This window comes from Bombina bombina, chromosome 2 (genome assembly GCF_027579735.1).
Source record: "Bombina bombina isolate aBomBom1 chromosome 2, aBomBom1.pri, whole genome shotgun sequence".
NCBI lineage: Eukaryota > Metazoa > Chordata > Amphibia > Anura > Bombinatoridae > Bombina > Bombina bombina.
In genome coordinates this window covers 911725030-911751718 of record NC_069500.1, presented here as the reverse complement: position 1 = coordinate 911751718, position 26689 = coordinate 911725030, and the positions used below count along the sequence as shown (strand labels likewise).

At 42.0% G+C, this 26689-nt stretch overlaps 1 protein-coding gene across 1 annotated transcript in view; it reads right to left on the bottom strand.

Moving 5' to 3' along the window:
• Positions 1-26689, bottom strand: part of G3BP2 (G3BP stress granule assembly factor 2) — a 106338-nt gene that overhangs the window by 54846 nt on the left and 24803 nt on the right. The window contains 1 exon segment of the mRNA XM_053703307.1: positions 3731-3904. Coding sequence (XP_053559282.1) covers positions 3731-3904 — 174 coding nt within the window.

The window sequence follows — 26689 nt, the reverse complement described above, 5'->3', positions numbered from 1 at the left end:
CAGAATTCAGGCATTGTATTCAAACCCCCAAGCCAGAGTCCGAGTGAAAGGAACCCTTTCACAGTCTTTTCATATAACGAATGGATACCCGCCAGGGTTGTCCCCTGTCGCCTTTACTGGTTTGCAATAACTATCGAAATCCTAGCAATAAAAATTAGAGAAAACAAAGATATACTAGGCTTGCAATATAATCAAGTAAACCAAAAGTGCCTATTGTTTGCGGATGATGTGATTTTCACTCTCCAGTCACCACCTACTACCCTCCCTGCCCTGGTAAAAACCCCTGGAGGAGTATGGGCAGGGTCTCTAACTTTTCTATAAATATGGAAAAATCAGGCATAATGTTATTGAATCTCCCTCAGCAAGATATTGACATTATACGTAAACACACGCCATTTCGTGTTACAGACAAGCTCAAATACTTAGGCTTAAATCTTCCCCAGAATAACACAGACCTATTTCGGTGTAATTATATCAGCCTACAAAAAACAATCAAAAACCTTTTGGAGGGTTGGCATAGGGCAGGGACATCTTTCCTGGTTCGGGCGGGTGAACTATTAAAATGATGATAATACCTAAATATCTATTTCTCTTCTGGACATTACCGATGGCCCCTGCCTATCTCATATCTAAGGTCGCAACAGAAAAATGATCAACTCATTCATATGGTCCTATAAAAAACCTAGAGTTTCCCAGCACACGCTTATACATGCATAAAGAGGATGGCGGTCTCAATGCGCCAAACCTCTTAAACTACTACAAGGCGGTACACCTGTCCAAAGTGATCTCCTGGACACATTCCAGACAATCAGACCTATGGGTGCAGGTTGAAAGCTCCCTTATTGGAACGAACCAAATGAGAGATATAGCATGGTTGCCTAAAATTCACAGACCACCACAGGCATAACCAGAATGCTTATGTCAAGGCCACTCTAGAAATCTGGGATTCGGTTTTAGCCCATAATACTGAAATCTCCACCCCAATTTCGCCTCTCACTCCCTTACTAGGCAACCGGCTATTTTTAGATAAGGTCTCCTTTACCCACTGGAACTCCGAGAAACATCTATGTAACTTGCCAATATATCTTTTACTGGAATCAGGAAAGTTTAGGGACAGGACTGAGTTAAACGACAAGCTGGGAGCACCCTTTCATGGTTGGTTCTCATACCTACAGATAAGACATGCGCTTCATAACACACCACAAAAGCTCACATATTAGACCACTGACTGTATTCGAAAGAATATGTATTTAATCCCGACTACAAAAGATCACTTCTTTCTTCGACATACAGACTACTGAGAGGGTCTTTTCCTGACCGTAGTCCTACTTTTCTAAAGAATGTGGGAGACTGAGGGACTGGAGGGGATCACGAATGAGGACTGGAAAACCAGTTTTAAAGCTACACATTCTGCTTCTACCTCGGTGCTCTTAACCGAGGTTGAACTATAAAAATACTCTCTCGCTGGTATCTGACACCACAGCGTCTTAGATACATTTTTCCGACTACTTCCTCAGCATGCTGGAGGCGCTGTGGTGGGATAGGCAGCTTGACTCACATATGGTGGGATTGCCCACTTCTGGCGGAATTCTGGTCACATATAGAAAGATGTATTAATAAAATACTAGGAACAAATATCTCTCTCAGTAGTAAACATATTATGCTCAACATCCTTCCACCAACACATTGTATCTACCGCACAAAACTTCTCCAGTTGATGCTAACAAGCGCAAAAAGATTAATTCCACGGACTATGAAAGAGCCAAGGACATCCCCACTCAAACACAATGGCTAGCTGAGATGGATCATATTATAACACTAGAAAAATATCACTATAACTATATCGGTAAAACACGACTTTATCAACGACATACCTCTTTATCTGGGAACATGGTCTATCTACCCTAGTTTAACACACAATCAGAATAGGATGAACACTGGTGAGAACTGGCTACACTGCTGGAATGTTACTTAGATTCCTTTTCCATTGACTCCCCTCTACTCTAGTTCTCCATTTCTACTCCCTCTTCTCCCTACCTTTTTTTCCTTTCTCTCTCTTATCCCCTCTTCTTCCCACCTTCCCCAATCTTCCCCTTATACTATTGCCTTTCTTTATAACCCCCAAAGATAGAACATTATATATAGAAGATAAACATGTGATGGCATAAAGACTTTTGTGATATAAAGGATCTAGAGAATCTAGAGATTCTAATTCTATGATTGCCATCTACTTCAGATGTTTTCTGTTATTTTTGTGAAATGATTTTTCTATTTGTTGTATTGTTTTTGAAAAAAAATTGAACTAATAAAAAATTATTGAAATTTTTAAAAAAAAAAAAAACACACCACATCTCTAGCTACTTCCTTTCTTGTCAAGAGCTGCAAGAGAATGACTGGGGGTGGCAGGGAGAGAAGGAGCTATATAGACAGCTCTGCTGTGGGTGGTCCTCTTGCAGCTTCCTGTTGGGAAGGAGAATATCCCACAAGTAATGGATGATCCGTGGACTGGATACACCTTACAAGAGAAAGACAGGTAAGAAATAAATTTTCCTAAAAAATGCATTTCACAAATATGAAACCGACAGTCTGCAAAAGGAAATATACTGAAACCTGACTCATGGCAAATATAAGTACAATACATATATTTAGAACTTTATATTAATACATAAAGTGCCAAACCATAGCTGAGAGTGTCTTAAGTAATGAAAACATACTTACCAAAAGACACCCATCCACATGTAGCCAAACCAGTACTGAAACAGTTAATCAGTAGAGGTAATGGAATAAGAAGAGAATATCGTCAATCTGAAAAGGGAGGTAGGAGATGAATCTCTACGACCGATAACAGAAAACCTATTAAATAGATCTCCCGTGAGGAAAACCGTTGCATTCAAAAGGTGATACTCCTTTCACATCCCTCTGACATTCACTGTACTGTGAGAGGAATGGGGCTTCAAAATGCTGAGAAGCGCATATCAACATAGAAATCTTAGCACAAACTTACTTCACCACCTCCATAGGAGGCAAAGTTTGTAAACTGAATTGTGGGTGTGGTGTGTATTTATAGGCATTTTGAGGTTTGGGAAACTTTGCCCCTCCTGGTAGGATTGTATATCCCATACGTCACTAGCTCATGGACTCTTGCCAATTACATGAAAGAAATATAAATAGCTTACGAATAGGAATGACACTGATGAACACCTAAATCCTTAGTACAAGAGACAAATTACTGGTTTTCTAATATACATACTAGCTTGGCTATGACTAGTCATAAACGCCAAGCCTGTTTGTGCTGTGCCTCGCAAGTGTGTCATGTGCTTGCTTCTTCTGGATTTTAATTTCCGGAAATAAAAGCTACATTTTATATGAGCAGGATTCCCCTTCGATTCCTTGATTATTCATATATAGCTTCACCCAAACACTGTTGTATGACTCTTAAACGTAAAATAAGTTTGTTAAATATGATCTATTAATTTTTCTATTCAAATATTGTACTTTTCTTGACTTCAAAGAGAAATATCTAAGTTTTCATTAGCACAACAGAGCACGGAGGCTTGTCAATTACTGTGGCATCACATTAATACTAAGCCTCCGTACAACAACTCTATAACAAACTACCTATAGCATTTTCCCAACCACACACAAAATATGAAGCGCTATTAAACATGTGCTTTAATATGATAAAAATTAAACATATGCACAAATATCCTTACACTAAAACAATACTTACTTCTGGAGCAAGAACAAAGGTTTGCATAAACTTTCTCATTGGTTGTCCATTATTTGACAGTTCACCCATGACTTGCACAACAACGCCATCACTCAAAGTAGCATGTGCATCCACATGTCTAATTTTTGTGCGACATTCGCTGAATTGGAGGGACATAACCATTTTGTGAATTTCCTAAGAACACAAAAACAAAAAGGAAATTAGCAATATTAACCATATATCAAAAAGGGTGGTCCAGATGAAATGTTGCATTTTCAATAGATCACTAAGCATAAAAAACAAAATTATGCTTACCCGATAATTCTCTTTTCTTCAGATGGAATGAGTCCACAGCTGCATGCATTACTTTTGGGAAATAAGAACCTGGCCACCAGGAGAAGGCAAAGATACCACAGCCAAAGGTTTAAATATTCCTCCCACTCCTGTCATCCCCCAGTCATTCTACTAAGGAGCAAGGAACAGTAGAAGAAATATCAGGGTGAAAAGGTGCCAGAAGAAAAAAAATTAGACGCCCCACATGAAAAATATGGGTGGGGAGCTGTTGACTCTTTCCATCTGAAGAAAATAAAATCATCAGGTAAGCATAATTTATGTTTTTCTTCATAAATGGAGAGAGTCCACAGCTGTATTCATTACTTTTGGGAAAATACCCAAGCTACAGAGGACACTAAATGCCAAGGTGGGAGGGTACAAGAGGCGGCCCATTCTGAGGGCACCAGGCCTGAAACCACTACCAAACAAAACCCAGCTTCGTCCGAAGCCGAGAACATTGAAAAGAAAAAGCCATGAGGACACTGACCCGCAGATAGTTCAGAAGCCTAGCTAGAGACCGCAAAATCAGAATCAACTGAGCAAACAGTCCTCCAGGAGACAGTCGGCCCCCCAACCACACACCCCTTATTAGCGAAGGGAACACCAGCCCAAAATTCCATAAAGGAAGACCCCCAGAAGGAGTCCAGCTCATAAAGACCCAGATGGGTCCACAACAAATAAGGGGAGGCAATGCCCAGACCAACAGAAGGTCTAGGACTGGGCATCCAAACCTCAATCTTTACTCTCAACATCGAGAGGAAGCACCGAAACGACAACTGAAGACTTATCCTCAAGTCGTCAGCACTTAGAATACTGAAGTATTCAACACAAATGCATGTAGCATACCCAGATGAGGTAAACACCCGGGTCAAGAACATGCAGCCATCAGGACGACCCAAGAAAAAAATACTTACTAAGAAGTAAAATGCAGCTAAACAAGATATCGTCTTGTAAAAACTCCAAGACAAAGGGCACCCTTCTAGGCAATCCACAGCCGCCAGACAGACAGACAAATAGATCCCAAAAGGGGAGAAGCAAAAGAACCTCAACTAGGCCCATTACACCCCCAAGGAACAAAAAACCTCAGGACCTACTACCAGCCGGACCAAGCCCAAAGCGACAGTAGGTCCGAAACCAGGGGGAACAGAAAAAACCCCAACACCCTCTCACAAAATGATGGCTTCAGCCGACAAGGCCGAAGACCCAGAAGAGTCTAGCAAAGTCCCATCTCGACGTGGAGCCAGCAAGACTCCACATAGAACAGAACAACCCAGAGAGCATGCCTCTTTCCAAATAGGTTCAACCCTCTGTTCCATCACCTGAATCTAGGAAAAGTCCTAAACCAAGGCCCCCTAAGAAAAAGGCCATTAGAGATGGCGCACCTGCCCACGAGACACAAGGCCTCAGGCTGAATCAGAGAGCACTCGCCAACGCAGACTAATCTGGAAGGAATCCCCTGTAAAAAACTTAGCGCACAGACAAGGTGCATTATCTGCAGCAGTTAACCTATAACCCTTCACCTGCAGAACTGTGAAGCCATCAGGTTACTTCAGCAAACCGTCCAAGGGAACCATTCATTGAGTGTAGACAAAGCCAACGAGTAGTGGTCCTCAGGAAATCTGGCCAACCATGACCAGATCTACTAGCCAGACTAAAAAAGGTCATAGCCCAAATTCCCAGAATGGGAGAACCCATATTGTTTAAAATAAACAATATCCCAGAAATGTAAACACCCCGCATGATATAGAAAACAGACCCACAGGGAGATATTAATGTAATATCCAGGAGAACGAGAACACCTCGCAAGTCCCAACCCAAGGAAGAGACCACCCCATGCCTAAGTCAAACACTCCAAAAAAAGGAGCTAAGGCATCTCGAACAAAGACACTAGAGCCCATAGGCGTTAGACTGCCACAAAACGTCCAAAGCAAGGGAATACCACAAGGACAAAGGTCACTCAATCAAAAGCTAGTATTCACCTCACCATACGAGACAGAGGAGTACCTAAAACCAAGGACATTGAACATCCCCAGTTCAAGGAAAAATCCTAAGCAGAGTCCAAAAGAAATCTCTCGAAGAGAAATTCAGGTCCCCAAAGGAGACCCAACTCACATGGAGGAATGAACAAAATCCAAAAGGGTCTAAAAAGGAGAGAGCAACTTTCACCAAAGGGAAACCCAGGGCCCGTAAGGAGATGTCCAAGGTCTCACTGACAAGAGAACCACGGAAGGAACACATCCAACAGGACAATTCCTAGAGCCTCCGAAGGCCAACCCGCCTTAAAACAGCGGTAAGGGAGGCGCTAAACCCCCCAATCTTCCCACGTGAGGAAGAATAGTCTAAGTCCCGAGAGAATCTGAAGCAAAAGGAGTGAGGCAGCAGAATGCTGCTGACCCAGTCAACCAGCCTGAAGACGCGATAAGGACTGAAACAATCCCTCCAGCCGCACAGACCTACGAGTCCTCATTAGAATGCTTAGCTGAAAACTTGTAAAATAAAAACAAGAAACACAAATAATAAAGTGAGCACTCTGCGCCTCAACTGGACCAGCCAAGCAGAACATGCGCCACGAGACAGAAGATCTGAACCCAAGCAGGACCAGCCTGCAGAAAGGAACATAACTGTCAAGCTGCCTAAATCCTCCCCTCAGAGAGGAACAGACAAAACATAGGACTAACATGTCCCTTAAACCTCCGCAGAAGTAAACAGCGAGAATCGATCCCAGAGAAAGTTCCCGAAGGAAACATGTAATCAAAAATAAAAGTCATCCTAACCGGATAAAAAAATATAAGGCAACCCGTAGGTAAACGACCAAGAAGAAAAAATGGGAATATCCGCAGGACCAGCCAAACAGAACCCTGATCTTCCAACAAAAACACATAAGCGTAAACATGTCCAGTCACAAGGTGAACCGTATAGTCCAAAAAAAAGCGTGCCCAACCATAAGGTCACTTCCAAAGGCCCTTATGTTCTAAGCCGAGAACCCAGTTAACGCTACACATAAGCAGATTGACTCGCATAACAAAAAACCCTGATCAATAATCCCCCTCGGGAGATATTAACCCTCGATTCCAAGATACCAAAGGAGCCTCACTGAGGCCCTATATTATATACTTAAGTCCTGCAAGATAGTACCTTACAGGAAGCAAATAAGTTACAGTACATTCTGATTAAGTAAAATGAAACGATCTTACCAGAATCTATGCCGTGGGGCATGGAACAGTAACACGGCCCTTCAAGTGTGACGAATAGTAGCAGCGCCTCCGCCATGGACTTGAGCGAAGAAAGTAGGCAGCGAAGTTAGACAACGCTGATTGCTTGTGGAGCTGTTCATATGAGTCGGGATGGTTACGCAGAAAGACTCTCCTTGCATCTCTGGACTCTAACTTTCATCAAGGCCCTCACAGAGACTGATAGGATTACCTAAAACTCCCGTCCCATGTCGAAGAGTACTACCCTCCATAAGAGACAAAACAAAGCTTCTGACACTTCTCTGCCAACCTCCTGGGATGAAAGGCAAAGAATTACTGGGGGATGAGGGGAGTGGGAGCAGTATTTAAACCTTTGGCTGGGGTGCCTGCCTCCTCCTGGTGGCCAGGTTCTTATTTCCCAAAAGTAATGAATGCAGCTGTGGACCCTTTCCATTTATGAAGAAAACAGAATTTACACTTGCCGATAATTTTTTCTCTTGCGGGATGAGGAAAGTCCATAGGTATCCATAACATGTGTGAAATAGTTCCCGCCACCAGGATGCGGCCAAGAACCCTCAAAAGAGCTTTCCACTTCCAGTTAACTTTTAGCAGTGCAGAGGTAGGTTGGGAGGGGGAGAAGAGAAACAAACAGGAGGAAAGACAGAAAGCAGGGTTAAGAGGAACAAATAAGAAGTCACCCATTAGGATTCAACAAAATAGGACGGGTCCCATGGACTCTTCATCCCAAAATAAATAAAATTCTGTTTCTTTCATAAGATGAGGAAAGTCCATAGGTGGTCCATAACATGTTAGATACAATACTCAAGCTGAGAGTCCATGTTAAGGATGGGGTGGGACAAACAAAGGGCAGTTCTCTTGGTATCTTTATTTAAAAAGCAAGAATGTAATGTACATTTAGACACCAATCAGCAAGCGCTTCCCAGGTGCTTAAGAAAAAAAAAATTAAAAAAAATGGGCCAGCTCCTAAGCTTACATTCAAAGATACCAAGGGAAGGTTAAAACTTTGATAAGAGTAAATTAGATCTGAACCATGAAAGTTTAATCTTGACTAGATTTCCCCTTTAACTGAAAAGTGGACAAACAAGCTAGAGGTCTAAAAACATAAAATTATGTCGCCCATCTGAGAACACTGGCAGGGGCCATGGACTCTTTTTACAGAAGGAAATTAAGTTATCTGGTAAGCATAATTTGTGTTTTCCTTTTTAATATAAGGAGCGTCTACGGCTTCATTCCTTACTGTTGGGAAACTTATACCCAAGCTCTAGAGGACACTGAATGATAACAGGAGGGACAAAATAAACCAAAAAAAGGGGGCGGAGCTACGCCGTGCTGGAACATGGCTGCATACTGAAACAGCTCCGTGTTAGCCAGCAACCTCAACCTCATTAAATGGAGGGTAGACAGCCCAAACTAAACTAAAAATACTGTGGATGAGATCAGAGAGACCGCTAATCGAAAACTGCAGCCCTCAGAGTAAAATAGGAGCAGCTGAGCTCAGTAAAGTTTCCGGAGCGTGCACGGAACTCCGCCATCTTGCCTCATTGATAGGCACCTTCACCCTGCTCCTCTACCTCACGCAACGGCAGCGCTCCTTCAGACACAGGCCCTGCAAGGGACCGAGCACCATCCAGCAGATGAGGACACACAGTGGGGCTCGCATGGGTAAACCCGAGCAAACTGCTGTTTGATCCGAAAGCACCCGCCACAGAATACCATCAGGACGCCGGACCCACAAGGTACATAGATTCACACGCATCTCTCACAGCGTGATCCCGGCTGATACTGATTGCGCTGCAACTGCCTGTAACACTTAAAGGCACAGAATACATGCCAGGGTCCTAACCGCAGCTCCTCAGTTTAAGGGGGTCAGATAAGGCCCATAACCAATAAAAAAAAAAAAAAAAAAACCTAGTATCCGGCAGGGGGTAAAAACTAAAGGAGAAGGAGGCAGGGGACACAAAGGAAGGACATTAAATATCAGACATATAATCGATAACCTGCACAAAACTTTATCTTACACTCAGCCATAACTCAGTCCCCCTTTATAATATAACTTTGGATCTAAATATGACTTCAAAGAAGGGACAAAAAGCAGCAGAAAAATCCACGAAACCACAACACCAAATCCCTTCAGTCTCTTCCTTTTTTCATGCAACTGACCTATCACCTGCTATACCACCAGAGCCCCAGGAAATGAAGGGTGCGCCTAACCCCGTGGAGTTAACCCACGACCAACAAGATCCATTGCAGGCCATACAAATTAAACTAGCGACACTGCCATCAAAATCGGACCTGGAATCTTTAAAATCCTTTATAAAAGATGAGCTCAGAGACCTAAAAAAGGACTTAAATGAGATGGGAGGTAGAATCGAATTTTTAGAGGAGGAACAGGAAACCTTGAGCAACCTTGTCAGTTCTAACACACAACAGCTTTCCATACAAGACTCAATGGTCCAATCATTGCAAGACAGAGTGGAAGACCTGGACAACCGCGGACGCAGGAACAACCTGCGGGTACGCGGAGTTCCTGAATCAATCCCACAGGACCAGTTAAAAAGATTCCTTAAAGGTCTGTTCCAATACCTAACGCCAAACTCACCACCAATACTAAATGAAGACATTGACAGGGCACACAGGGCGCTGCGCCCTCCACCCAAACCTCCACTTCCCCCACGGGATGTCATTATAAGATTCCTACGCTTTACAGCGAAAGATAATATTTGGCAAGCAGCAAGGACACAACAATCTATCACATATGAAGGCCACTCACTACAAATTTACCAAGATCTCAGCCCTTATACAATCCAGAGACGCAAAGAAATTAAATATATCACAAGCAAACTCCAGGAACACCATATAAAATACCGATGGGGCTTCCCCTTTAGCTTGATCATACACCATGAAGGATCCCAGATAATATATAAGGACTACAATGATCTAGACCATATTTCAAGGACTCTTAACATGAACTTTAATCCGCCAGCAGAGGCAGTTATCAACATCCCCTCCCAACCTACGGATCCTGGCACTATGCATCCAAGGGAACAACGTCCTCATTGGCAAAGAGTTCAACCGAAGAGAAGGAAGACAAACCCCCAGCATCCTGAGGACAGACTACCTCCTACATGAGATAATAAACTTGCTTGCTACTCAATGGGCAAACCTTTAATGACACTTCATACCTGATCAGAGTGGGGGCCACATTAAGACTTCTCGCCTAATTACTAGGCCATTCCCAATTACCTACATTACCCAGTTGCCGCCTGCATATTCTACCAACAGTCAACCTTGTTTGCAGAAATTGGACAGGCAGAAAGCAGTGTGGTAATATGTTGTCTAAAGTTATGTAATATATGTGTTGCAAATAACTATGTTTGTTAGAATTGTTTAACTATGCAAAATAATAACAGGTAAAAGTTTAAAAATGAGTCTAGTTCCCTGCCAATAAAAGGAGGTGTAGACAACGCATACACATAATTTAAAACTTAAATCTGATAGCAACTGTATCTACCAATTTTTTGGTCATACCGAAAGGACCCTATCACTACCGCCCCCAAGGATCCAGGTATACATTACTGGATAATATGCCCAAAGAGATCCGGATGAAACAAAATTCCCTTCCAGCCCCTCACACTATCTCACTCTTAAAATATTGCATAGTACCCCGATAGCCTGACTCATCAGATAAAATGATGATCACCAATAGGATTGTTTAGAAATTTATAAAAATGCTGTCTACCTCCCAATGTAAATAATATACAGCTAAGTTGAGAGTATGCTGAATGACGTCTCTCCCCCTTACTGTTAGGTGTATCGAAGCATGCCTCATACACTTCAAGTACTTGTTTTGTTTAAAAATTATTTTATTTGTTCATGTTCAAAAAAAATTCTTACACGTGTTATTGATATATGTTTTTGTTACTGTACTGGTCCAGTCTCAGAACTGAGGTGTTATTATGTTAAACTGTACGCTGCTATAGTCCTCTCCAACACAACAAAATGGATAACACACTGACGACAATTAATTTTATCTCCCATAACGTAAAAGGCCTTAACAGCCCGAATAAACGCTCTTTAGCTCTAAGGGACTACAAGAGGGTAAAGACAGATATCCTATTCATACAGGAAACCCACTTTAAACGAGGTTCGGAACCCAAAGTGAGCCTTAAAAAATTTGGGGAGGTTTATCTTTCATCTAATACCACTAAACATAATGGCGTGGGGATCCTAATAAATAAAAAAGTACCCTTCCATGCACATTCAATACATAAAGATAAAGAAGGAAAATACATTATTGTAGTTGGCTCCTTATTTCACAAACTTATAACGCTAGTAAATATTTATGCCCCTAATGTAGACCCAGCCCCCTTTTTTCTCCACCTCAACAAAAAGATCCTAGAAGTATCCAAGGGCAGTATAGTACTGGGAGGAGATTTCAATCTCGCACTCGACCCAACCCTTGACTGCTCCACAGGTACGTCTTCGGTGCCCAATAAGACGTTAAAACAAGTTAAACTATCCCTCTCACAGTTAACATTGCACGATACTTGGCGTCTCCAGCACCCGGACTCAAAAGATTACACGTTCTACTCACACCCGCACCACCTGTACACTAGAATCGACTACTTCTTCCTAGACGTTACCAGCTTATCACATATAATTTCCACTGACATTCATAGTATCACCTGGTCAGATCACTCCAAAATCAGTTGCCGACTTAAATGGCCTACCTCTAGGCCCTGTAACGCTGGCTGGAGATTTGACGACTCTCTCCTTAGGGATCCCCTGATTTTTGTCCAGGTTCAGAAATCACTAACCGACTACTTCCAAAGAAATGATACCCCAGACATAGACATCCAACACATTTGGAATGCACACAAATGCGTACTCAGAGGTGAACTCATCGCTCTAAAAGCCGCCAAACACAAACAACAGAACAATTATCTTAACTCCCTCTTAGAGGACATTGCGAAACTACAAGATATCCATAAAAAACATCCAACTAGTACCTCACTACTAGATAGCATTACACATAAAAGAAGCCAGCTTACGCTTTTCTTGGGCGAAGAGGCTAAAAGAAAGGCCCTTTTCCTCAGAAAGATGTACTATGAAGGTGCCAATAAACAGGGGAGATTGCTTGCGCGCCAGCTAAAACATAAAACAAACAGACATTATGTAATGAAGGTCCGTGGTAATAACGGTACCTTACACTCTACTACTGCTGATATCACACAAGCATTCAAAGAATACTATGATAAACTATACAATATCAGAAATAACACTACTGACCCTAACCCTGAAGAAATATCAAACTATCTCTCCTCCTTAGCGTTGCCCAAACTTACCAAAGACCAGAGCGATGAATTAGATTTACCATTCTCTGACGAAGAGCTTCTTGACGCTATCTCATCTCTCCCCTCAGGGAAGGCCCCAGGCCCAGATGGTTTCGGTAACTCATACTATAAGCAATTTAAAGAAATCATTTCCCCCTTCTTACTGAGATATTATCAAAGCATAGACCAAAATGAAGGGTTCTCCCCGACCTCACTCCAAGCTCACATTTCAGTACTTCTGAAACCCAACAAACCATCTGACCAAATAACAAACTACCGCCCAATCTCACTCATCAACACAGATATTAAGATCTTCGCGAAAATAATTGCAAACCGATTAAATAAATTCCTCCCCACTCTTATACATAATGATCAGGTGGGCTTTGTACCCGGCCGAGAGGCAAAAGATAACACAGTCCGAAACATTCACTTAATTTGGCACATTACCACTTCTAAAATCCCTTCAGTAATAGTATCAACAGATGCTGAAAAGGCCTTCGACCGGGTCAATTGGTCATTCTTGAAAGCCTCCCTAGAGACATTCGGCCTTAGCCCTACCACAATAAAGCGTATATTAGCACTGTACACATCACCCGGTGCCCGCATTGCAGTTAATGGCACGTTATCAAACCCCATAGAGATAAAGAACGGTACACGTCAGGGCTGCCCACTGTCTCCCTTACTTTTTGCGCTTTTCATAGAAACATTAGCCACGAAAATTAGAAACAACCATGAAATAACCGGAATTACAATTGGTCAGGAAACTTTTAAACTATCTCTATATGCTGATGACATCCTTCTCACCCTCACCAATCCAGAAAAATCTATACCCCAGTTAATGAAGGAATTCTCTATTTTTCAGAACCTAACGAACTTCTTGATAAACCAGAACAAATCTGAAATACTAAGTTTCAACTTACAAGATAGTTCAATTAACTCAATCAAAAACAACTGCCCTTATAAATGGTGCAAAGGGTCGATGAAATATTTAGGGGTATATCTACCCGACGACTTTGATAAGATATTCCAGGTAAATTACCTTCCAATCAAATCACTAATAATGAGAGACCTGTCTTCCTGGGGATCAAAAAAACTAACCTGGTGGGGACGCATTAACACGCTAAAGATGAATATCTTCCCTAGACTCCTCTATATAATGGAAGCGATCCCAATCATGTTGCCTACTAGATACCTCTCCCAGATACACAATTTATTTAGCTCATACGTGTGGCAAAGGAAAATACCTAGAATAAATAAGACCACTATGCTTTTGCCACGAGCTCATGGGGGTTTAGGGATGCCCAACCTGGAGGCTTACAGAAGCTCCATATTCCTACAGAGGATTCTGGATTGGAGGGTAGGTGAGACTCAGCGGAGGTGGGTGAGACTTGAACAATACTTAGGCCCAGACATACCACTGAATAACTTATGTTGGAGACCCGATTTTACTGAAAAAACCAGACTGATAACCAACCCAATCACAAAAGAAACTGTATCCCAATGGACTTCAACCTCACTGCACTACCCATACCTATCTTCCAGTCCGGGGCCATTGACCTCACTCCTACACAACACTGAATTCTCAATCTCAACACTACTTCATTCAGACACCATGAATCCGACACCCCGAGACCTTAATATCTACCAAGTAACCAACAATGAAACAATATGCCCACAAGAACAATTAATTGACAAAGGCTTTGACTGGGCGAAAAATTGGTATTCCTATAGAAGATTGCATAATTACATAAATACCCATAAACATAAAAGCAACATGGTTCGTCCACCAACTAATCTGGAGAAATTATTCCTTATGAGCTCCCCAATTAAACACACCCTCTCCATCTTATATAAACTTATCACTCAACCACCCCCAGGCAATCTTCCACACTCAGTAGAGATGTGGGAACGAGAATTAGGCACAATTATTCTCCCGCAGACTGCGACCAACATATTTACAAATACAAAAAAATCCTCTACTTCAGCCTCTATCATAGAAACGAATTACAAAATTTTGCATTGCTGGTATCTAACCCCTAGACGACTTCACCGTTCATACCCCAAAGTAAGCAATAGATGTTGGAGATGCGGACATGTAGGGAGCGGTATGGGACACATGTGGTGGTGGTGTTCGCGCTTAAACCATTACTGGTACGAAATTATTCATGAGATAGAGCAAATTCTAAAAATAACTATCCCACCAGATCCTCTGATCTGGCTCTTGAACAAATCTTTCAAATTACCCTCCAAACATCTCTTGCCCTTATTTCGCATATTTACCAACAGTGTCAAAATGCTGATAGCAAAATCCTGGAAACAAAAAGAGGTGCCTACAATAGCAAAGTGGAGGGACAAAGTCACTGAGTTGTTAGAACTAGAGGAATACTCTCTATATAAAAAGGGAAGTACGGAAAGCTTCATAATGCTTCAAGCAATATGGGATGAATATATTAAAAATACACATTCCCTTTAGCACAGCAACAAAAATACCGGCAAAACGAGGATATAGTTTGGCTGAAATATATTAAATTCTGGAAGATAACACCCACAGCTACAAATAATTTAACTCACCCTCTGAGATTGGACACACGTGTGAACGTAAATTGTTGTTAATTGAAATTTTTCAATTATACCCTGTTAATAATACACTTACCCATTTTTTTTTTTTTTTTTTTTATTTTTTTTTTCTCTTTTCTTTTTCTCTCCCCCCTCCTTAAGAAAATTCAGAGTCTGTATTTTTATGCATTATCTGTAAGATTTCTATAAGTTTCAATGTTTTTTTCTATGCCATGTCATTGATGTTGTTTATTTACAGTCTCTACTCAATAAAAAGAATTTAAATAAAATAAACAAAAAAAAAAAAAAAAAAAAAAAAAAAGGCGGATCCTAATCCGAGGGCACCACAGCCTGCAAAACCTCTCTCCCAAAGGCTGCTTCAGCTAAAAGCAAAAACATCAAACTTGTAAAATTTAGATAAAGTGTGTAAGGAGGACCAGGTAGCACCTTACAAATCTGATCCAGAGGTCTCGTTCTTAAAGGCCTAAGAGGAAGCCACTGCTCTAGTAGAATGAGCCGTAATTGTCTGAGGAGGTCTATGTCCCGCTGTCTCATAAGCTAAGTGGATAACATTCCATAACCAAAAAGATAAGGAAGTCTAAGAGACCTTCTGACCCTTACACTTCCCAGAATAGGCCACAAACAAGGAAGAAGTTGGTCTAAAATCCTTAGTAGCCTGAAGATAAAACTTCAATGCAAGAACCATTTCCAAATTATGAAGTAAACGTTCCTTCGAAGGAGGATTATAACACAAAGGGACCACAATCTCTTGATTGATGTTGCAGTCTGACACTACTTTAGGGAGAAACCCTAAATTAGTATGTAGGACAGCGTTATCCAAATGGAACACCAGATAAAGAGGCTCACATTGCAAGGTGGCCATTTCAGATACTCTGCATGCAGAAGTAATAGCCAGTAGAAAAAGAACCTTCCAGGACATCAACTTAATGTCAATTTCATGCATTGGCTCAAACGGAGCCCATTGCAAAACTTTGATCCTAATCAGAGCCATAACAAAAGGCTGAACATCTGGAAGCCTCTTGTGTAGTAAAACAGACAAGGCAGAAATCTGTCCCCTCAGGGAACTGGCCAAAAGACCCTTCTCCAGTCCATCCTGGAGAAAAAAAAATAGAATCCTGGCAACCTTAACCTTATGCCAAAGAAATCCACGCTTTTCACACCAGAATAAGTATGTTCTCCACATCTTATGACAGATGAGACGAATAACCAGCTTACGAGCTTAAATGAGTGCATCAATCACTCTCTCAGAAAAACCTCTTGTCTAGGACTAAGCGTTGAATCTCCACGCAGTCAGCCTCAGAGAATCTAGATTTTAATGAACAAAAAGGAACCTGTTCCAGCAGATCCCTGCGACAAGGTAACTTCCATGGAGAAGATGATATCCTCAATAGATCCGCGAATTATGTCATTTGCGGCCACGATGGAGAAATCTGTATTTCTGATGCCTACTCCTGCTAGATGCGAGCCACTACCCGAGAAAGGAGTGGTAAGGGCCAAAAAAAAAAAAAAAAAAAAGGAGGTAGATTAGACTGAACCTCCAAGGCACTGCTAATGCATCTATCAGCTCCGCCTGAGGATCCCTGGAACTCTATCCATATCTGGGTAGCTTGGTATTGAGATGAGACGCCATGAGATCTATTTCCGGCATCCCCCACCTGCTGCATATCTCCACAAACACTTCGGGATGGAGAGACCATTACCCTGGATGAAAGGATTGTCTGAGGAGAAAATCCACTTCCCAGTTGTCCACACCCGGAATGTGGATGGCTGACAGCAAACAGCTGAGGGCCTCCGCCCACTCCAGAATACAAGATACTTCCCTCATTGCTAGGGAACTTCTCGTTCCCCACGGATGGTTGATGCAAGCCACCAAGGTTATATTGTCTGATTGGAATCTGATAAACCAGGACGGACCCAGAAGAGGCCAAGTCTTCAAAGCATTGTAGATTGCTCAAAGTTCCAGAATGTTGATTGTGAGGGAGCATTCCTCCTGAGACCACAGGCCCTGTGCCTTCTTGGCACCACAAACAGCTCCCCATCCTGAGACTCAAATCCGTAGTCACAATCTCCCAGGATGTTCTTAGAAAGGATGTCCCTTGGGATAGATGATCTGGACAAAGCCACCAAGAGTGATTCTCTCGACCGGCTGTCCAGGGAAATCTGTTGAGACAGATCCAAATGATCGCCGTTCAACAGTCTCAGCATGTACAGCTGTAATGGTCTGACGGAACCTGGCAAAAGGGAATTATGTCCATGCTGGACACCGTGAGACCAATTACCTCCATACACTGAGCCACAGATGGCCTTAAGGAGATCCGGAGGGCAAGACATGTCGAAGCTAGCTTGCAACGTCTCTGGTCAGAAATATTCAAGAAAAGTCCAGAATCCCTTAGAAAGTATATACACATGCTTTATACAAACCATTAAGTTAAAAAGCACTATCAAACATGGATAGGTAAAAAAATAAATTTCTCCCGGTCCGATTTTGAATCCCTTTTGGAGCAAGCATCAAGGAAACAAGTGATTCAGCAGTTTGGTAATCTGCTATGCCACGTGACCAGTGACGCGTCCAAACAATCTGCTCGCCCGGAGCTGGGGGGAGGAACGAAGACTAGCGGTGTGACTGCGGTTTTACAGGTCTCCAGAGAGCTTTTTCCAGCTCCCAGGAAACAAGGACGCCTTGAACCATCGTAGCTGTCTAACCCCCATTGTCACACAGAGTGAGTATGTCATTTGCAGCAATTTTCATACAGCTGCCTTTATTAAATTGTTTGGTTTCACACTATATATCCTCCTGAATATAATAGGAGAAAAGGTTTTGACGGGCACCTTACTTTTGAGTTACGACTCAGTAAAGTATACAAATAGATATTTACATATGTATAAGCAAATAGATTTGAATACGCTGTCAAGTTACAGTGAATTTGCTTTCTGTTCACTTTTTTTTTTTTACATAGTTCGTGACCGTTTGGGAAATTTTACCTTTAACTTTATATTTAATACTGCCAGGATTTGGAGATTAAACAGGAATTTCCTCAGTGTGCCTGATATATCAGCATATATATTTTTGGGTAGTAGGTCCAATACATAGCCTGCATCATTCTAACTGGTGAAGGAAAAAGTTAGAAGAGTCTATTATAGTACCCAGGAATTCTACCCTGGTGCTTGGAATAAGAACTCTCTTCTAGATTTATCTTTCATCCATGTGATCAAAGAAGAGAAGAGATGACGAATGGTCCTCCGCTAGACCAAAGGATGGGGCTTGAACCAGAATGTCATCCAAGTAGGGGGCTACTGCTCTACCTTGGGTTCTGGCGACAGCCAGGAGAACCCCTAGAACCCTTTGTAGAGATTCTTGGAGCAGTAGCTAGACCAAACGGAAGTGCAATGAACTAGAAGTGCTGATCCAGGAACGCAAACCTTAGAAACTGGTCCCTGTGGATTGGAACGTGAAGGTAGGCATCCTTGATCTATAGTAGTATGGACTGTATTGTCTCTATCTTGAACGAGGGGACATTTAGAAACTTGTTTAAAAACTTTAGGTCCAGAATCGGGCAGAAAATTCCCTCCTTCTTTGGGACCACGATCAGGTTTGAATAGTATCCCAAAACCTCTTTCTGCAATAGGGACCGGGACAATGACCCCTAAAAGGAGGACAGATCCCGCACGCACACCAGAAAGGCTTCCCTCTTTTCTGGTTTTGAAGACAGACTTGAGAGGAGAAATCTGCCCTTGGTTGGATCAGATTTGAAACCCATCTTGTATCCCTGAGCTATGACCTCCAGGACCCACGGATCCTGCACATTCCTGAACCAAGAGTCTGAAAACAGCGACAGTTTGCCCCCTACACGATCCAGCGCCAGATAGGGGGCTGCCCCTTCATGCCGACTTCTCGGTGGGCTTCTGCTCTGAATTTATTCCAAGATTGAGCTGGCTTCCAAGTGCTCTTGGTTTGCTCAGGCTTAGAGGACTGCTGATGTTGGGACTTTTCAGAATGAAAATTAGATCCTTGTCCCTTAGATTTGTTTTTTATCCTGTGGTAGGAAGGCACCCTTGCCCCCTGTAACCGTGGAGATAAGAGTCCAGGCCTGGACCAAATAAATTATTTCCCTTAAAAGGGAGGGAGAGAAGTCTGAAAATAGAAGTCATGTCCGCAGACAAGGACTTCAGCCAGAGCGCCATACGGGTTTTTACTGTGAAACCAGATCTTCGCATTCAGGCGCATAACATTACAGGTACAGGAAAAGTTAGCGGCGCTACCCTGTCCTTGTACACTCTAATTTAGGGATCAAAGGTTAAGCAGGCAACTTGGCCTCTGGAACCTCTAATGTCGACAGAACCTCTTTTAGAAGAAAACGTAAGTGTTTAATTTTAAAATCTAAAGGCTGGCTCCTCCGCAGCCGGAGGCCTAGAGGTAGCAGACTCCGATTCAGAAATTTCACCCTCTGAAGACTCAGTGTGACCCATCCTGGGATACTTGAAAGGCAGACGACAAGTTTAGTAAATCACTGGTTGTCCCTTGAACCAGAGAGCTATGTTTAACCTTTCACTTGGCAGGGCAAGGTAAAGCACCAAGAGCCTCAGACACCGCCGTATTTAACTGCGCGGTAAAGTCCGGTGGTAAAAGGCTCCCTCCAGACGGAGGATAAGGCGTGCTACGGGAAGCTGCATGTGACAAAGGAGATGACCGATGGGTATGCACCTCATGGGACGACAAATCCTCAGAGGTGGACAGCTCAGTAGTACTAAAGGGGTTAACCTTCTTAGACATAATAACCTTGTTGATGCATATGGAACATAGTTGAGAGGGCAGGCATACCAAGGCCTCCTCATAATATAGATGGGTATTACTATTCGGGATAGAAGTAGTACCCTGAAGCATATCAGAATCCTCCATAGCTTGCGCAGTAGGACACAGAATAGATTATCTTTATTTCTCACAAAATGGCACCTTTATACTTAATGACTGGGGCACTCACCACCTCCTAGACCCAGGCAAACAGAGAAACAAGAGTCTTCTGCGACAGCTAGCTAAGTCAGGAAAGAGAAAAACGAAAGTGTGACCACACCCAATCACGAGGTGCACACGGCAGGACCGCCCCTGCTATGAGAAAGCACGCCAAGCTACAAGCTGTGCATCGTTCAAAGTGAAAGTAAAAACCTGTATGTTTCATTACCCCATAACAGTCTATAAGCCTAAACAAAATCTCACACATAAAGCAGCATAAAATCAAAGTATCACATTCAATTAATCCCCACTGTTCAATAACCTCCCTCAGGAGATATTAACCCATGATTCTATTAAGATAAAAGGAGCCACACTGTGACCCGGTTTCAACATAAGTAAAAATTGAAATGATCTTACCAGAATCCATGCTGTGAAACAGAAACACAGCCTCCCAAGTGTGACAGTCTTGTAGCATCACTCCTGACATGGACTTGAATGAAGAAAAAGCAGACAGTGAAACTAATCAACACTAGTTGCTTAAGGAGCTGTTAGAAGGTAGTCTGAATGGGTTCGCAGGAAGACTCTCCCTGCATCTCAAGACTAACTTTCGTCAATGCTCTCACAGAGGCTAACAAGACTACTTAAAACTCCAGTCCCATATCGAAGCGCATATACCACTCCTGAGGAACAACTCCGAAAATCTTCTGACACTTCTCTGCCATCCTCCTGTGACGAAAGGCAAAGAATGACTGGGAGATGGGGAAAGTGGGAGAGGTATTTAAGCCTTTGGCTGGGGTGTCTTTGCCTCCTCCTGGTGGACCGTTCAGTATGTTCCAACAGTAAGGAATGAAGGCGTGGACTCTCCTTATATTAAGGAAATCTTTAGCCGCCTGAAGATAAAATTATAAAGCTCTGACAACATCCAAATTGTTTTTACTGGAGAAACTGAAGAATTCTAAATGATTTCCAAGAAAAACCTCTAGATGAACACAAAAGAAAATAAGATTTCAAAAACTTAAAAAAGGTTAAATCTTCTGCTCAACAGGTGTTATGGGCCTTGAGACAAATCTTCCCTGAGAGGAAGTGTAATATCTGGATGAGTTACACATACGAAGTTCTGCGTGGGCATGCCGGAGCTATGAGAATTACTGAAGCCAATTACAGTTTGATTCTTGCAATAACTCTTGGAAGAAGAAAAAAAAATGGGGGGGGGGGGGGAATAGATAGGCCAGTTGAGAGTTTCAAGGACAGACTAGAGCATCGATCATTTGAGCTCTTGACCTTGCGCAATAAACCAGAAGTTTGCGGTTCAGCTCATTCCTCGAAGACACCATCTATGGACTAACTGATCAAACATGTGTTAATGAGGCCATTCTCCTGGATGTACTGACTGCTTAATTAATCTGCTTCCCAGTTGTTCACTCCCAGAATGTAAATAGCCAATGGGCAGAGGAAACCCACAGCACTCTAACACAGAATGCGAGAAACTTCTTGCATGGCAAGGGAACTTTAGTGTCCTACCCTGATTGATGTATGCTACAGCTGTGACGGACAACAAAATTATTTTCCTGCTTGTGAAGGGGCCAAGAATTAAGTGGCCCAAGGATTGCACAAAGTTCTAGAATGCTGAAAGGTAACCTCTGCTCCTAAGACCACACTCCCTGCTCCCTCCAGAATTCAAAAACAGCGCCCCCAACCTATCAGGCTTGCGTCTGAGGCTCCAAGGTGTGTGTGTGTGTGTGTGTGTGTGTGTGTGTGTGTGTGTGTGTGTGTGTGTGTGTGTGTGTGTGTGTATGTGTGTAATGATTTAAGATCACTTCTTTATAATTATGAACTGTATCTCAAAAGACATTTTGAAATAATAAAAGTTTTATGTGCTTGTTGTCACAAAGTTTACAGAACATGTTTATAAATAAAAATATTACAATAACATTTTAATAATAACAATAAACAGATGCAGCAGCTAGGGCTGGAAAGCTACAATTTAAAGGGGAGATTACTTGATGCAATTGGGTTGTAGGGTGCCTATATAACTCATCAATCTGCCATTTGTACTTAATACAAAGTAATATAATTTAATTCTGAAAATATTGAGGAAGGAGTATCCCAGTAATCCCCTTTGAGAAAAAACATAATTTATGTAAGAACTTACCTGATAAATTCATTTCTTTCATATTAGCAAGAGTCCATGAGCTAGTGACGTATGGGATATACATTCCTACCAGGAGGGGCAAAGTTTCCCAAACTTCAAAATGCCTATAAATACACCCCTCACCACACCCACAAATCAGTTTAACGCATAGCCAAGAAGTGGGGTGATAAGACAAAAGTGCGAAAGCATATAAAATAAGGAATTGGAATAATTGTGCTTTATACAAAAATCATAACCACCACCAAAAAGGGTGGGCCTCATGGACTCTTGCTAATATGAAAGAAATGAATTTATCAGGTAAGTTCTTACATAAATTATGTTTTCTTTCATGTAATTAGTAAGAGTCCATGAGCTAGTGACGTATGGGATAATGACTACCCAAGATGTGGATCTTCCACGCAAGAGTCACTAGAGAGGGAGGGATAAAATAAAGACAGCCAATTCCGCTGAAAATAATCCACACCCAAAATAAAGTTTAAATCTTATAATGAAAAAAACTGAAATTATAAGCAGAAGAATCAAACTGAAACAGCTGCCTGAAGTACTTTCCTACCAAAAACTGCTTCAGAAGAAGAAAAAAACATAAAAATGGTAGAATTTAGTAAAAGTATGCAAAGACCACCAAGTTGCTGCTTTGCAAATCTGATCAACCGAAGCTTCATTCCTAAACGCCCAGGAAGTAGAAACTGACCTAGTAGAATGAGCTGTAATCCTTTGAGGCGGAGTTTTACCCGACTCGGCATAAGCATGATGAATTTCAACCAAGATGCCAAAGAAATGGCAGAGGCCTTCTGACCTTTCCTAGAACCGGAAAAGATAACAAATAGACTAGAAGTCTTTCGGAAATTCTTAGTAGCTTCAACATAATATTTCAAAGCTCTAACTACATCCAAAGAATGCAATGATCTCTCCTTAGAATTCTTAGGATTAGGACATAATGAAGGAACCACAATTTCTCTACTAATGTTAGAATGCACAACCTTAGGTAAAAATTTAAAAGAAGTTCGCAACACCGCCTTATCCTGATGAAAAATCAGAAAAGGAGACTCACAAGAGCGAGCAGATAATTCAGAAACTCTTCTAGCAGAAGAGATGGCCAAAAGAAACAAAAAACTTTCCAAGAAAGTAATTTAATGTCCAGCGAATGCATAGGTTCAAACGGAGGAGCTTGAAGAGCCCCCAGAACCAAATTCAAACTCCAAGGAGGAGAAATTGACTTAATGACAGGTTTTATACGAACCCAAGCTTGTACAAAACAATGAATATCAGGAAGATTAGCAATCTTTCTGTGAAAAAGAACAGAAAGAGCAGAGATTTGTCCTTTCAAGGAACTTGCAGACAAACCTTTATCCAAACCATCCTGAAGAAACTGTAAAATTCTCGGAATTCTAAAAGAATGCCAGGAAAAATAATGAGAAAGACACCAAGAAATGTAAGTCTTCCAGACTCGATAATATATCTTCCTAGATACAGATTTACAAGCCTGTAACATAGTATTAATCACAGAGTCAGAGAAACCTCTGACTAAGAATCAAGAGTTCAATCTCCATACCTTTAAATTTAAGGATTTGAGATCCTGATGGAAAAAAGGACCTTGCGACAGAAGGTCTGCTCTTAACGGAAGAGTCCACGGTTGGCAAGAGGCCATCCGGACAAGATCCGCATACCAAAACATGTGAGGCCATGCTGGAGCCACCAGCAGAACAAACGAGCATTCCTTGAGAATCTTGGAGATTACTCTTGGAAGAAGAACTAGAGGCGGAAAGATATAGGCAGGATGATACTTCCAAGGAAGTGACAATGCATCCACTGCTTCCGCTTGAGGATCCCTGGATCTGGACAGATACCTGGGAAGTTTCTTGTTTAGATGAGAAGCCATCAGATCTATTTCTGGAAGTCCCCACATTTGAACAATCTGAAGAAATACCTCTGGGTGAAGAGACCATTCGCCCGGATGTAACGTTTGGCGACTGAGATAATCCGCTTCCCAATTGTCTATACCTGGGATATGAACCGCAGAAACTAGACAAGAGCTGGATTCCGCCCATCCACCTCCATAGGAGGCAAAGTTTGTAAAACTGATTTGTGGGTGTGGTGAGGGGTGTATTTATAGGCATTTTGAGGTTTGGGAAACTTTGCCCCTCCTGGTAGGAATGTATATACCATACGTCACTAGCTCATGGACTCTTGCTAATTACATGAAAGAAATGGGGCATTTGCATTCTACTGACTCAACAGAAAATAGGGCTGGTCTTCATATTTTTCCAGGGCTGCTTTTTAGTCCCAGTCCAGCCCTGGCTAAGGTTGTTCCTCAACAGTATGTTTTGAGAATAATTGTGCAAGAGGAGAACTAGTAGTATAACAGGAAATCTAGCAATTAGAATATTTTTTTCAAAAGTTAGTGGAAAGTTCTTAAGGAACAGAAGCATCTCTGCATGTTCAGCTATAAGTCTGTTTCTGCTAACAGCAAGGACGTTTGGCGCTAAGCTGAACAGTCTTTCACTTTTCACACTACTGCAGGGGTTAGAAAGATATTTTTGGGCCATTAAATCTCAGTTTATTAACTGCCCAGTACTTCAGGGGTTTGTCTGAATGATTGCTCTGATGTACAATACAAATAACCGCAATTTGTATTGGCAGAACAATTTTAGTTAAGTCTCCACTCCAGCTTAAAATGAAATGGGAACATGCAGTTTGAAAAATGCCACAAGATGGCGTATGGGTAGGAATTGGAGGTATCGGTTTAAGTATCGGTGCATTTGCATGAGTACAAGTACTCATGCAAATACTTGGTATCGGTGCAACCCTAATACCGATACTAGTATCGGTGCAATATATATATATATATATATATATATAAAAATAAATAAATAAATAGTGTAGAATTTAGAAAAAAGTGAAGCGAAGACCAATTCGCCGCCTTACAAATCTGTTAAGAGGCCTCATTTTTAAAAGCCCATGTGGAAGCTACCGCTCTAGTGGAATGAGCTGTAATTCTTTCAGGAGGCTGCTGGCCAGCAGTCTCATAAGCTAAACGGATTATGCTTCTCAGCCAAAAAGAAAGAGAAGATGCCAAAGCCTTTTGGCCTCTCCTCTGTCCAGAGTAGACAACAAACAAACAATGCAGATGTTTAAAGTTTTATTTAAAAGCTACTAATGATTTTCGTCAAAGCACGAACCAAGTCAAGATTGTGTAATAGACTTTCCTTCTTTAAAGAAGGATTAGGACACAGTGACGGAACAACAATCTCCTGATTGATATTCTTATTAGATACCACCTTAGGAAGAAACCCAGGTTTGGTATGCAAAACTACATTATCTGCATGGAAGATCAGATAAGGGGAATCACACTGTAAGGCAGATAACTCTGAAACTCTTCCAAGATAAAAGCTTGATATCTATGGAATGCAGAGGTTCAAACGGAACCCCTTGAAGAACTTTAAGAACTAAATTTAAACTCCATGGCAGAGCAACAGGTTTAAACACAGACTTGATTCTAACTAAAGCCTGACAAAACGCCTGAACGTCTGGAACATCTGCCAGACGCTTGTGCAGAAGGACAGAGCAGAAATCTGTCCCTTTAAGGAACTAGCTGACAATCCCTTCTCCAATCCTTGGAGAAAGGATAATATCCTAGGAATCCTGACTTTACTCCATGAGTAACCCTTGGATTCACACCAATGAAGATATTTACACCATATCTTATGATAGATTTTCCTGGTGACAGGCATTCGAGCCTGAATTAAGGTATCAATGACCGACTCTGAGAAGCCACGTTATGATAAAATCAAGCTTTCAATCTCCAGGCAGTCGCAGAGAAATTAGATTTGAATGTTTGAAAGGACCTTGGAGTAGAAGGTCCTGCCTCAGCGGCAGAGTCCATGGTGGAAGGGATGACATGTCCACCAGATCTGCATACCAAGTCCTGCGTGGCCACGCAGGTGCTATCAAAATCACTGAAGCTCTCTCCTGCTTGATCTTGGCAATAAGACAAAGGAGGAGAGGAAATGGTGGGAACACATAAGCCAGGCTGAAGGACCAGGGCACTGCTAGAGCATCTATCAGCGCTGCCTGGGGATCCCTTGAACTGGACCCGTAACAAGGAAGCTTGGCGTTCTGACGAGACGCCATCAGATCCAGTTCTGGTTTGCCCCATAGTTGAATCAGCTTGGCAAATACCTCCGGATGGAGCTCCCACTCCCCCGGATGAAAAAAGTCTGCCGACTTAGAAAATCCGCCTCCCAGTTTTCTACTCCTGGGATATGGATAGCCGAGAGATGGCAAGAGTGAACCTCTGCCCATAGAATTATCTTTGAAACCTCCAACATTGCCAGGGGGCTTCTTGTTCCCCCCTGATGGTTGATATAAGCTACAGTCGTGATATTGTCCGACTGAAATCTGATGAACCTGACCGCAGCTAGTTGA